Genomic DNA, 11,572 nt, shown 5'->3' with positions numbered 1-11,572 from the left:
AGTTTATTTGTATAGCACTTTTAATAGTTGACATTGTCTCAAAGCTGCTTTACACGATCATAGAAACAGAATAAAAATAGTTTAGCATAAAATTTAATTATTATACATCTCTTAACATTTATCCCTAACGAGCAAGCCAGAGGTGACGTTGGCAAGGAAAAACTCCCTGAGAAGTCATGAGGAAGAAACCTTGAGAGGATCCAGACTCAGAAAGGAACCTCATCCTTATTTTGGGTGATAATAGAAAGTAAATAATGTAAATGTAAATAATGTCCTTTATTTTTACAATGTGTAGTGGAGTGCAAGCAACCAAGAGCTCCTGAGGAACTAATAGTTCAGGGACATTTCTGAGTTTATTACAGACTTAACACAGCAATTCATTCCTGTCGAATTAAAATGAACTGAACGCCACGAAAATAAATTCATCAGTGCTTTCTGTTTTATCAGCAATCGTCCAGTGTCTTCAAACCGGAAACAGACGTGGCATATTAGGCTCCTTGTGTTTATAACTAAAGCTATTCAAATGTAGGAATCGACTCTGATTTTGAATCGAGTGGATCTCCACTAATTATTCAAGCTTAATTATCAAGATGTTATCCTAAAAAAAAAATACATTAGCAATTGGGGCGTTTCTGTTAAAGCTTTCTTTCTTTTATTTCTCCACGTTAAAATACAGCGAGGGAGGTAATTAAAGTGACACCCGTTCTGTAGCTCATTCGGTTTTCCTTGTGAATCGATTCCTTACTCTTTGGTGTCGACTCTTGATTCGCATTGACTGGAATCGGAGAGTCGACTCTGTTCGCGATCGACTCTTTGCCCTAGCTTAAGTTAGCCAGCTAGATAAATGGCGAGTGCTGCGAGTTGATGGGTCAGATCTCGCTGTCGCAATTAAAATCTTCTCGAATTTTCTTTGTGTTCTGTCTCGTTAACTGTCCCATGTCGCTATAGCAACCCGGATAAAGTGGCTAATCGGAGCTATGCCAAGATTCCGCTTGAGTTTGGTGTGTTTCGGTTCACTGCTGTTATTTATCGGTGCTTCTACACATCGTGGATCCTCGCATTTAATCACAGATGAGATTCCCTTTAAAATCAACTGGCCTGGGGAACATTTCAGCTTGGTAAACCGATTCCCACAAACTAGCAATTATGCTAAAGCAGCTAAACGTTTTGCATTTAAGTAGCTAACACTGATGACGTATCGGTTCCTTTACGATGTTTCGTATTTTTATATATTTATTTATTATATCACTGAAACTCATTTACAAATAACGTTATATTGCAGTCGGTTTAAATGTCATATTTATTGTTTTTATTATCTAGCTAGTTCTCCCCTTGTTCCGTGTTTGACGTCATTGATTCTTTATTTATTTTTTTTTTTTGTATGTGTCATCCAAAGCCCGACTCCGGAGCCCTTTATGAAGAAGATGACTTTCTTATAATGACAACGACAGAAAAGGAGAAATACAAGTGCTTATTGCCTTCTCTGTCTAAGGGAGATGAGGTAAAGATGTTCACTTGGTTTAATCTCCATACACTAGGACCATGATAAGATTTGTTTTTGTGTATTTGAACATTTGACTCCTTACAGTCTTTCATTTAACACATGTTTTAGACCGTAAATGATTCATGAGTCATGAGTCATATTCTCACCATTCTCAAAATAAATAAGATGGAGAAAATATTTTTCTTTTCTTCTATATAATAATTTCTATATATGAATATCTCTCTCTCTCTCGTATATATATATATATATATATATATATATATATATATATATATATATATATATATATATTCTATAATACACACACTCACATTTCTTTTTTTATTTAACCCCTTTTTCACTTAATGTTGGTTGGTCTAATGTTGTCAGGATGAAGAGAAGGAGTATAAGGGTCCCGTTCCAGCTGTTCTTCTCGCACCGTTATTCAAACAGAGCAGCTGCTCATACAGGGCAAGTTTCACATCTCAGTTTTCTTTCTTGTTTATTTTTTTTTTTATTTTTCGATTTTCACAAATTGAGGGCTGTGTGCTGTATTTTATACAAAATCTTCTGCTTTATAACCTGTTCATTTTGGATGCTCGGGCTAGTGATATGTTCACTCTTCTTAGCTCTTATTAAAATTTATTTTTCATTTAAATATTGCCAGCTTCTAGTTATTGAACCGTAAATGATCTGCTATGTATATAAAGTTAAAATTATTTTCGTCTTGTTCAGATGAGAGCTCAGCCACGTTATTTGAATATTTTGGTCTATTGTTGAGCCATAAAAACATATTAATGGCACTTTAATTTGTGACAGTCATAATATACTTCCCTTTCAGTCTTTATAATAAAACCTCTGTTATGTTTCAGATTGAGTCTTACTGGTCCTATGAGGTGTGCCATGGTAAACACGTGAGGCAGTATCACGAGGAAAAAGAGACTAGTCAGGTCTGTTAAACGGTTCCAATTTCCAATACTGTTTTTAGATGCCAAGCACACTCAGTAATAGTGTTTAACCAGTTTGGAAAAATGTACCCAGTATACAAATTTGCATTAATAGAATTTAGCAGCTGCAGTGCTAATTTGTCTGTTTTGGTCTGCAGAAAGTGAACGTTCAGGAGTATTTCCTGGGAACCATGACCAACAAACACACTGATTCTTCAGAAGGTTCAGGATTTCAACTATATTGAATGTAATGATTTATTTTAGTTTTTCCAGTATATGTAATCTTCAGCTGCTTTATCTGCTGCTCAGAATCAGAAGCTAGCAAAGCTGAGGATGCTGCCAATGAAAGACTGGACCTCAGCATGGAGGTATGTGATTATTTTCCAACCAGTTACATCTGTGTAACACGTAGTAGTAGTGAAATCAATTGGTGCTTTGTGTTTATTTCTGAATAAATATATAAATTGTTACAGGTGCCCACTAAGAATATAGAAGGCCAGCTTACCCCTTATTTCCGGGTGGAGATGGGGAATGGGACCCCATGTGTGTTGAAACAGGATAAACCTCGTTCTACGTCTGTGCTGTACGTGTGTCATCCGGAGGCTAAACATGAGATCCTTTCCATTGCCGAGGTGACAACCTGCGAGTATGAGGTGGTCGTGCTCACACCACTGCTCTGTGCTCATCCTAAATGTAGGTGGGTAAGAATAGGGAGTAAGCCTGAAATGTGTGTTTATTATCCGAGTGTGTGTGTGTGTATCATTATGTCAATACCTGATCGGATTGAATTTAAAGGCAATGTCAACAACCTGAACTCTTTTATCATTTTTCTTAGACCATTCCTGAGCATTTTGTAGTATAGCAAGGAGAATGTTCTTGGTGAAAGCGACCACTGCCATTAGGATATACCCTTACTATAACGGCTTGCACTTGTTCCGCAAAAAATGTTTAGGTAGGTGGATGCCAAGTTCCCAAGGTTTCCACAACTAAACCTCTGACACCTTTCCATATTGCATCCTGGTGCCATCTCTTTCCCAGGTAAGAGATGTGCCCAGCCATTGATGCCGTTCTGGTGCTCATGTGCCCATTGTAGGCACTCTTGGCAGTGGTCGGGAGTCCGCATGAGAACTCTGACAGGTCTGCAGCTACACAGCTGCTTATGTAGCAAGCTGCAAATCTTTTCAGCAATTTGTGAATACAGTAGCTCTTGTAAAACAACACCGACAGCCTTCTAGCTTTGGCGACAATGACCCTGCCATCAGTTCACCAGCTGTTATTCCTTGTACCGCTTTTATTAGATCAGAACCATTGCATCCCAGGAACATTTCAAGAAACCTTCCAGTTTGGATATGCTTTTGTCCCAGTTATCTAGCCATCACAATCTGACGCTTGTAAAATTCGTTCAGATTCTTACACTTTCCCGTTCTTCCCCGTTTTCAATTTGGAGAACTGACTATTCACTCGCTGCCTAATGTATCCCACCCCTTGACAGTTACCATTTTAACAAGATGATCAATGTTGTTTACTAAAATCATCAGTGGTTTTACTGTTAGGGCTGTTTGTTGTGTTCGTATATAGAGCTTTACTTTCTACAGTAAAGATGGAGCTTCTAAAAGCTTCTTGTTTATAGGCAGAAAGACCAATAAACAAGCAGCTACTGATGGCTGCTGAATTAAAGGCCTGGCAAGCATCTCAAGGGAGACTGAGGATTTCTTGATACTGTGAAATCGTTTTGTAGTTGTAAGTTCTGAGAGCTGCTTCAGTTATTTATTTATATATATATATACGGTATATTTTTTTTCTCTAGGTTTATATGTGGGTCACAAGGTCTCCTTGACTTTAACACCTCATTTGTAATCTGTAATTTGTACACTGTCTGTAGATTGAGTCAGTAATAGGTTTACTGTTTGCATAAACTATAGTGTTATCTGGTGTTTGCTGTTTACTGATTAGTGTTTTAAGCTTTTTTTTTTTTTAAGAATTATACTTAAGCATTTCAAGCATTATACCTTTCTTCCGTCCTTTTCACAAAATATTTAGGTTTAAGTCTTCGCCAGTGAATGCCATATTTTGCCAGGCGCTGGCAGGCTCTCCGCTCCGACCCAACAGCCTCTCTCAACTGGGCAAGCAGCAGGAAGAGCTACTTGGGCCACATTTCAGCCCTCCCACTGAGCGAGAAGTGAGCGTAACACACACACAACATCCACTACAGGGTGATTAAATTGAGACTTCCCAGTTTTGTCCTTCATATTCCCATCATTAAGGTTTATTGTATTTTCGGTGTATTGAATTGTATCATTAGCGAAGTTTAGATTTTATTTTTTTTTTTATGTTTACGGTTTAAATACCGCTTCACTTGCGCCCCGGTTTGATAAGAAGACCGGCGTTTTAGACAGCTGGGCTTTTTCTCTTTTTAGGAGGACACATCGCCTGTGCGTGAGGAAGCTTTTAGCTCTACCCACAAACCCATGGCAGCAGGTGGACACAACCAGGTGACGGTGGGAACCACCCACATATCTCGACTGACCGACGAGCAGCTCATAAAGGAATTTCTGAGCGGCTCATATTGCCTACATGGGGTGAGGTCTTTTAAGAAAGTTCATAGGGAAAGGAATTAAATTATTAACACGAGCGGATTATGTCTTCATAGTAACCACTACCAGTGTAACCACTACCATTACTGCTGTAACAGAGAAATTTCCCCATTGTGGGACGATTAAAGGAATATCTTATCTTATCTTATCTTATCTTATCTTATCTTATTTTCCATCTTTTCTGCCTTCGTTCGTGACCCTGTACCCTTCTGCTCAGGGTGTGGGATGGTGGAAATATGAATTCTGCTACGGAAAACATGTGCATCAGTATCATGAGGTGAGAGGAAAGAGAATGTTTTTCGTAAATGAAATAAACCTTCGTTACATACTGGTTATCCTACAGTTGTGTGGCTCTACACTTTGGGTTCTGAGTTTGAGCAAACTGCTAACTAATACTGCAGTGAATATATTAGTTCACTCTTTTAAAGAGATCATATCAAATGTGCATTACAGCCGCATGCTCCGCTATTACTACAAATCCCAGAATGCCTTGCCACTGTATTGACACGTAGTCACGAACAGCGAGCGCCCATCATTCTCTGTTGACAGTCGTTAACAACCATGTTACAATCACATCGGGCAAGTTAACTCCACAATGATGGACAATAAGAGCTTTCAAGACAGGTGGGAGGCAGATTATCTGTTCACGAATATAAAGAACAGACCTGTTTGTCTTGTGTGCTAACGGAGCTAACGTGTCTGTAACCAAAGAATAGAACATAAGAAGACACTAGTCGAAAAGTTGGATTTTCATTGAATGAAATGATTATTTTTGGTTGTTTTGTTGTTGGGTTTGAAAAAGATCCACTTCAAAAAGGAACTTAAAATGATCCAGTGAGAGGAATCATTTATTTTATTTATTTAAATAAGAAACGAACACCACTGATGTGTCTTATTTTGAAATTTCATTTCTTATGTGTTTGTAATATCAAGCTCTGGTTGCTCCAAATCCTGTGTTCAAGCAAAACTAAAGTTTGTTTCCATATGAAAAAGGTTGAACATTACGTATCAGTTGCAGTTCATTTATCAATAAATATTCAGTTTGGCGCGTGACTTTATCTCAGTTTTATATTTTGGCCCACTGTGATTGAGTTTGACTCCCCTGGGTTACAGGATTGATTGATTTTATTATTTCATCCCAAAAGGTCCCTGAAATAAAGAGGACTACATTTCAAGCCTGGCAGAACTGTACATACTATAAATACATCACTTTCTATTCATTGGTTATGGTGACATTATGGTGTGTATATATATATATATATATATATATAAAAAAAAAAAAGATTTTATAGTTTCTATATGGATTCCATATGGTTCAGTATCCGTTATTTTGCCTCCGAAATCAGCAGTTTGCTCAAGCTAAGAAAAGATGTATAAAATATTCATTTGCATCCTCAGATATATGACAAGTCACTTGGTTTTTCATGTTGTTTCAGGACAAAGAACAAGGGAAGAGTATTGTAGTGGTGGGAAGTTGGAATCATGCTGAGCATTTAGAGTGGTCTAAGAAGAACGTGGCACGCGCCTACCAGCTTAAAGACGAGGGAACCCAGAAAGTGAAGTACGACGTTTATACGTTGCTTTCTCATGTGTAAATATGGCAGGTTAATGTGTTACTGTACGTAAGCAGCTTGAGGAGGTGCAGTTATGGGAGAACGATCGATGAGAAACGTTTCTTTACTCTTTACATGTCGTGTTGTATACAACGGTTCTAAGTGGCTGTATAAAGAAAAACAGAAATATGTGTTTAGGTAAATATGTGTTTAAGTTTTTAGTGCAATTTTGCCCTATTACAATGTTTCCTTGGCTTTTTTTTTTCCTTTCAGGGTGGTATCTCACTTCTACGGCCATGGAGATGTGTGTGACCTCACCGGGAAGCCAAGACAAGTCACTGTAAAGCTCAAGTGAGTCATTTCCGAAATTAGTTCAAATATGTGTGAGCCAATGAGAATTGGTACAGTATAAATGCGGTTCTGTTCTTTTTTTTTTTTTTTTTCTTTAGGTGTAAAGAATCCGAATCTCCTCACGCTGTTGTTGTGTATCTCTTGGAACCCCAGACCTGCCAGTATATTCTTGGTGTAAGAAGCTCACATTTTGAAATGAAGACTAATACTGGAATAGATTTTCTCAGCTAAACAGAAAAAGAGGAATTAAACGTTGCTTTTGTTCGTTTCTTATTTTTTCTCCTCAGGTTGAGTCGCCAGTGATCTGTAAAGTCTTGGACACAGCCGATGAGAACGGCCTTCTATCCCTCCCCGGATAGAAATAAGACGTACTTACGTAGCGAAGAAGATAAATATAATATTTGGCGTGAAATGTACATTTCTGAAGGAAAGCAGTGTGCCTGGACCCAGGAAGTGCTCAGTATCCCTTTAAGAACATTGAGTATTTGCTCTAGACTGAGCTAGACTGGGTGATGTTTGTCTTTTCTTGCAGCAGGTTTGTTGTTAAAATTGTGAAAATTCTGGTATTGGTAATTGTGGAGTTAATTAATTTTCTGAACTGCTGGTGAGCATCTTTCTTTTTGGCACACTTTAATGCAATAATTTTTGCCTGGGTTGTTTTTAACTGTTTATTTATTTCTGTTACTGCCGCGAGCATTTTAAGTAAAGCAAGGGTGCAAGAATTGAAACTTTCCGTGCACTGAATAGTACGAGATCTAAAATGCCAAGTTGAGGTTGAACAGTTACGTAATTCAAGCCATTGAAAGCATAAAGAGGACGAGGCACAGACGCAACAAGGTTACAGAACCGTCAGCTTTTATTTTGGACAACATCTGAACACATACAATGTTTCATGTCGAAGCTAAATATAATTTTATGGCAGTTTCATTACTACATTTAAGTGGACGCTTCTAGGTGCTTCCAGTCATACATTTGTCTTTAGGGTGTGAATTGTGTATCTACAGTACACACCAAAACGAATGCAGTCCGTAAGCTTTAAATGCTTTAATTCAGGGATTTGTGGATGGGTTTAAAATTTGAAGTAAGTAAGTAATTAATTAAGACATGCTCACTCAACATATAGTTTCATGTGAGGAACAAAATTATTTCTACTGTTTTTCTACTGGAAAAAAAAAAAAAAACCAAACACCTTTTAATAAAGGTGAATCAATGTTGACCATCGTTATGATGTAGTCTTTGTTACTGCAGGAGCCTTATTGCAGTCTTTAATTCCAACAGGTCTTCCAGCTGATAAAGGCTGTAATAAAATGTTGAAGGGCAGTAGATTATCTGTCGTATTATGTATAAGCTCATAAATACAAAAGAGGTTTTTTTTAGATCAGGTGCAGACAAATTAAATGGAAAACTAGAGGCATTTTGCCGGCATGGTTTGGGTACACCGGCCATCTTAAAGGGATTCAATGCAAAGTTCTTCTCGTTACTTTTTATCCTATGACCCCAGACACCTATGCGAGTGTTTGTATGCGACCTGTTAGCACTATTCACAAGCATTATTAATACAAGTTAGTATTAAATACCAACTGAAACTAAAAATGGCCCTTTGTTAACTTGTAGGATTTAGGCATCGAAGCTGTTCTGGTGACTTGTAGAATCATTGCGCCTTAACTAGACTTTTCCATTAATTTGTCACCCATCTGAACGTCACATAAAATGGCCAGCACATCATACTATAAAAGAAAGTAATATACATCACACTATAAAAGAAAACAGCTGATTAAAACAAGCATTCGTTTATAACAAACACGATCATGTTTTGACTGTTGTGTCGTATTTTCGTCTCTGAACGTTTTGGCTGGAAATAAACACTCTAGATCTCCAGACTAGCTCTCAGTTTAATTGTAAATCTGACAGAAAAATATGAAATATTCTAACTTTCTTAAATATGCTGCTAAATGTTTCATTGTATTATTCATGTTTATTTTATTTTCTGGGTGCAACAAATCTACAGCACTGACGAAGATCGAGCATTTTCATGATTTCACCTTATCGTGATGGACTCCACACAATGAAACTAGCGTGTGTCCATATTGCCCGTGCTTGGAAAATGTTTATTTCTTCAAAATATACACTTGCAAATAATTTAATACGACATTTAAATGTATAGCTTGACAAATACTTTATCTTAATCAAAAGACACTTTCACCTCCTTATCAAAAACTGCATGCCAGTGTAAAAATAGAATATCCTTAAGTCAAAGAACATCATTAACACTTTGTGGATAGTCTGAATGAATGCAGAAACGCTCATCAAATGTGCACCGCATCTCAAAGTCCAGCACTGAGCATTGTACATTCTCTTATATATCATGTAAGCAAATGCTGCCATTCTGTTGCTCCCAACATGCTTAGTAGTAGTAAAGCATTCATACTGAGGGTGTGGGGATCTGCTGAGCTGAGGTACTGTCAAAGTCCTGCAGTGCCTCCTGGTGGATGTGATAATGCATTGCCACGAAGCTCTTAGCAAATCCTGCAGTCTGAGAATTTACTGGATTCAGGCTGTTGGGAGAACTGGGTCCAGCTAAGGGACTGCTATTGTAGATGCTGTAGTAGGGCTCTATTCGGGTGTTGATGGGCGTGGAGGTGCTCGGAGGATGTGATTTGCATTCTGTTGTGGCACGAGCACTGGGCATGCTGTCCCGTGAGTGGCTAGGCCCGCATGCCTGGTCCACCAGCCTCCTCTGTGGCTTTGGTGAGAGCATGTAGGCTGAATTGGTTTCGTGGTGTGAAGACTTATTGCGGTTTATCTCCAGGTTTCCCTTGCCCATAGCATGCAAACGGGTCTTGTGCTTACAACAGAAGGCACTAAATGCCAGCCACTGGAGGAAGCAGAGCACACGGCGTCGCAAGCCAGCACTGTTCCTGGAGTAAACAAACGGATTTATACCTGACTTGAGAAAGATCAGGGCAAATCCACAGAGCTCAAACTGGTAGTGAACAAAGCTGTTCTCTGGAGACAAAACATCCTGTGTCAAAGCCACACCCATGGGAAGGCAGCACAGAAGCACAGATATAACTATGACCACACATGTCACTACAGCCTTGGAATCCTTGGCTGTGGACAGGTTTGAAACAAACTGACAGCATGTAGCATGTGTGGCAGTCCTGTGCACCAGGGCCTGACTGCTACCTTTTGTAAACGGGTGTGTCTGAACATGCTGAAGCTTGTTGTAGGTCTGATTACGATATAGTGAGGGCACCTGGACAGCACACTGTATGCCCTCAAATCCAGCAGCTATGAAGGCTGGTGGAGCAGCTGGGGGACGTGCAGCACCCACCATGATAACAGAACACTTCCGCACCAGGGCGTTCTTTCGCAATGCGTTTGCAATCATAAGGTAGGACATGGACACTACACCCACACAAAAAGCAAAATCTGCAAGATACACATACAACACCACTTTTGCTTGATTCCCTGCGAGACCGAAGTGAGGCAGGCATGGACCCGCACCCCTGGGATAGGCTCTTAAGGTGACAAAAGCTGCCAGGGTGAAGCTAGAAGTCCACAGTAGGGCAGTAAGAGACAACGTGCACGGGAAGGATGCAGCATGGTTTGGGTGCTGGCCCAGTACCATGCGCAAGCGATGCAGGGCAATGACTGCCACCGTTTCCAAAGACATGATGATGAATCCCGAGCTAGTGAGATGAAAAGCAAAGCAGAAGCCCTTTGATACACCACCTCCACTGTCCCCGACATCCAGGAAAAGTATGAGCGCAAACATGGGTGCGGTAACACAGCAGATGAACAGGTCACAGAAAGACAGGTTCAGGATCATAAAGTCAAAGTTGGTACGGAACTTGCGGAATGCTGGGTCAAAGAAGGACAGAAACACCACCAAGTTGCCATACGAACCCAGGCAGAATATAACGATTAGGAGAAGAGAGCAGGAGGCCAGAGTGGCTGTGTGGATCAAGGCCCAGCCGCTGACAGGAGTCTGTCCGAGGGTGCCGTTGAACACTCGGCTCCTAGCAAAATCTGCCAGGTCTAAAGGCCACACAGTGCTGTTCATGGTACTTATGGAGTTGGTCGGTATCACAACCTCAGACTACTCTGGTCATTGAGCAGCGTATTTTTCTCCTGGAGTACTGATAAAACACAGAAAGAAAACCATGAAACATCTTCCTCATTAGGACCTCTGTGAGATTAATATGAGCAACAATGCTTTCCATGAGCGATCTAACAGACATTTTATTCCCTTTATGAATAAAGATTAGAGCTACACATGATCCTAAATGTCTTGCATGTTTAAGAAGCCAGATGTTCGCTTTAGCTGCATCACATCTGGCTTTCTCATAGCTGTTTGTTTCCAAAACGGGGTCTAAATGAAGAAATACATCTGTTCACTGCTTTTAAAACGGTATATCGATTATTTTTTTTTACTGCTGTTCATGCAAACAAACCGTTTCATATCGACATTCACCGCCCTTTTATATATAAATATAATATATGCTGGACAATACACACACATATATATATTATATATATATATATATATATATACATAACGCCATATTTATATGAATTTTCTTCATTCCCGATAGAAAGAAATGACCTTACCGCATGTCCCTGTAATCTCCCGTTATTTTT

The 11,572-nt window shown here is 39.3% G+C and overlaps 2 protein-coding genes across 2 annotated transcripts; one reads left to right on the top strand and one right to left on the bottom strand.

Annotated features, from left to right (window-relative positions):
• The first annotated feature begins 784 nt into the window (after positions 1–784).
• erlec1 (endoplasmic reticulum lectin 1) lies at positions 785–8,808 on the top strand. Its single transcript, XM_060864463.1, has 14 exons — positions 785–1,118; positions 1,397–1,501; positions 1,874–1,954; positions 2,356–2,433; positions 2,589–2,652; positions 2,740–2,798; positions 2,904–3,127; positions 4,471–4,609; positions 4,848–5,009; positions 5,242–5,301; positions 6,461–6,585; positions 6,851–6,928; positions 7,027–7,102; positions 7,216–8,808. The coding sequence occupies exons 1-14, from the start codon at positions 978–980 to the stop codon at positions 7,285–7,287; spliced, it is 1,464 nt and encodes a 487-aa protein (XP_060720446.1). The 5' UTR covers positions 785–977; the 3' UTR covers positions 7,288–8,808.
• A 328-nt stretch (positions 8,809–9,136) lies between these two features.
• gpr75 (G protein-coupled receptor 75) lies at positions 9,137–11,013 on the bottom strand. Its single transcript, XM_060864461.1, has one exon. The coding sequence runs from the start codon at positions 10,992–10,994 to the stop codon at positions 9,351–9,353; it is 1,644 nt and encodes a 547-aa protein (XP_060720444.1). The 5' UTR covers positions 10,995–11,013; the 3' UTR covers positions 9,137–9,350.
• Between the last annotated feature and the right edge of the window lie 559 nt (positions 11,014–11,572).

Source organism: Tachysurus vachellii, chromosome 2 (assembly GCF_030014155.1).
Source record: "Tachysurus vachellii isolate PV-2020 chromosome 2, HZAU_Pvac_v1, whole genome shotgun sequence".
Lineage (NCBI taxonomy): Eukaryota > Metazoa > Chordata > Actinopteri > Siluriformes > Bagridae > Tachysurus > Tachysurus vachellii.
This window is presented reverse-complemented; position numbering and strand designations above follow the sequence as displayed.

What these genes read in the sequence shown, in the direction of transcription:
- erlec1 (XM_060864463.1), top strand. Translation starts at nt 978, where the DNA reads ATGCCAAGATTCCGCTTGAGTTTGGTGTGTTTCGGTTCACTGCTGTTA. An exon ending in GCTCATATTGCCTACATGGG is followed by an intron (nt 5,010 to 5,241) that starts GTGAGGTCTTTT and finishes CCTTCTGCTCAG; the next exon opens with GGTGTGGGATGGTGGAAATA. An exon ending in CCTGCCAGTATATTCTTGGT is followed by an intron (nt 7,103 to 7,215) that starts GTAAGAAGCTCA and finishes TTTTCTCCTCAG; the next exon opens with GTTGAGTCGCCAGTGATCTG.
- gpr75 (XM_060864461.1), bottom strand. Translation starts at nt 10,994, where the DNA reads ATGAACAGCACTGTGTGGCCTTTAGACCTGGCAGATTTTGCTAGGAGC.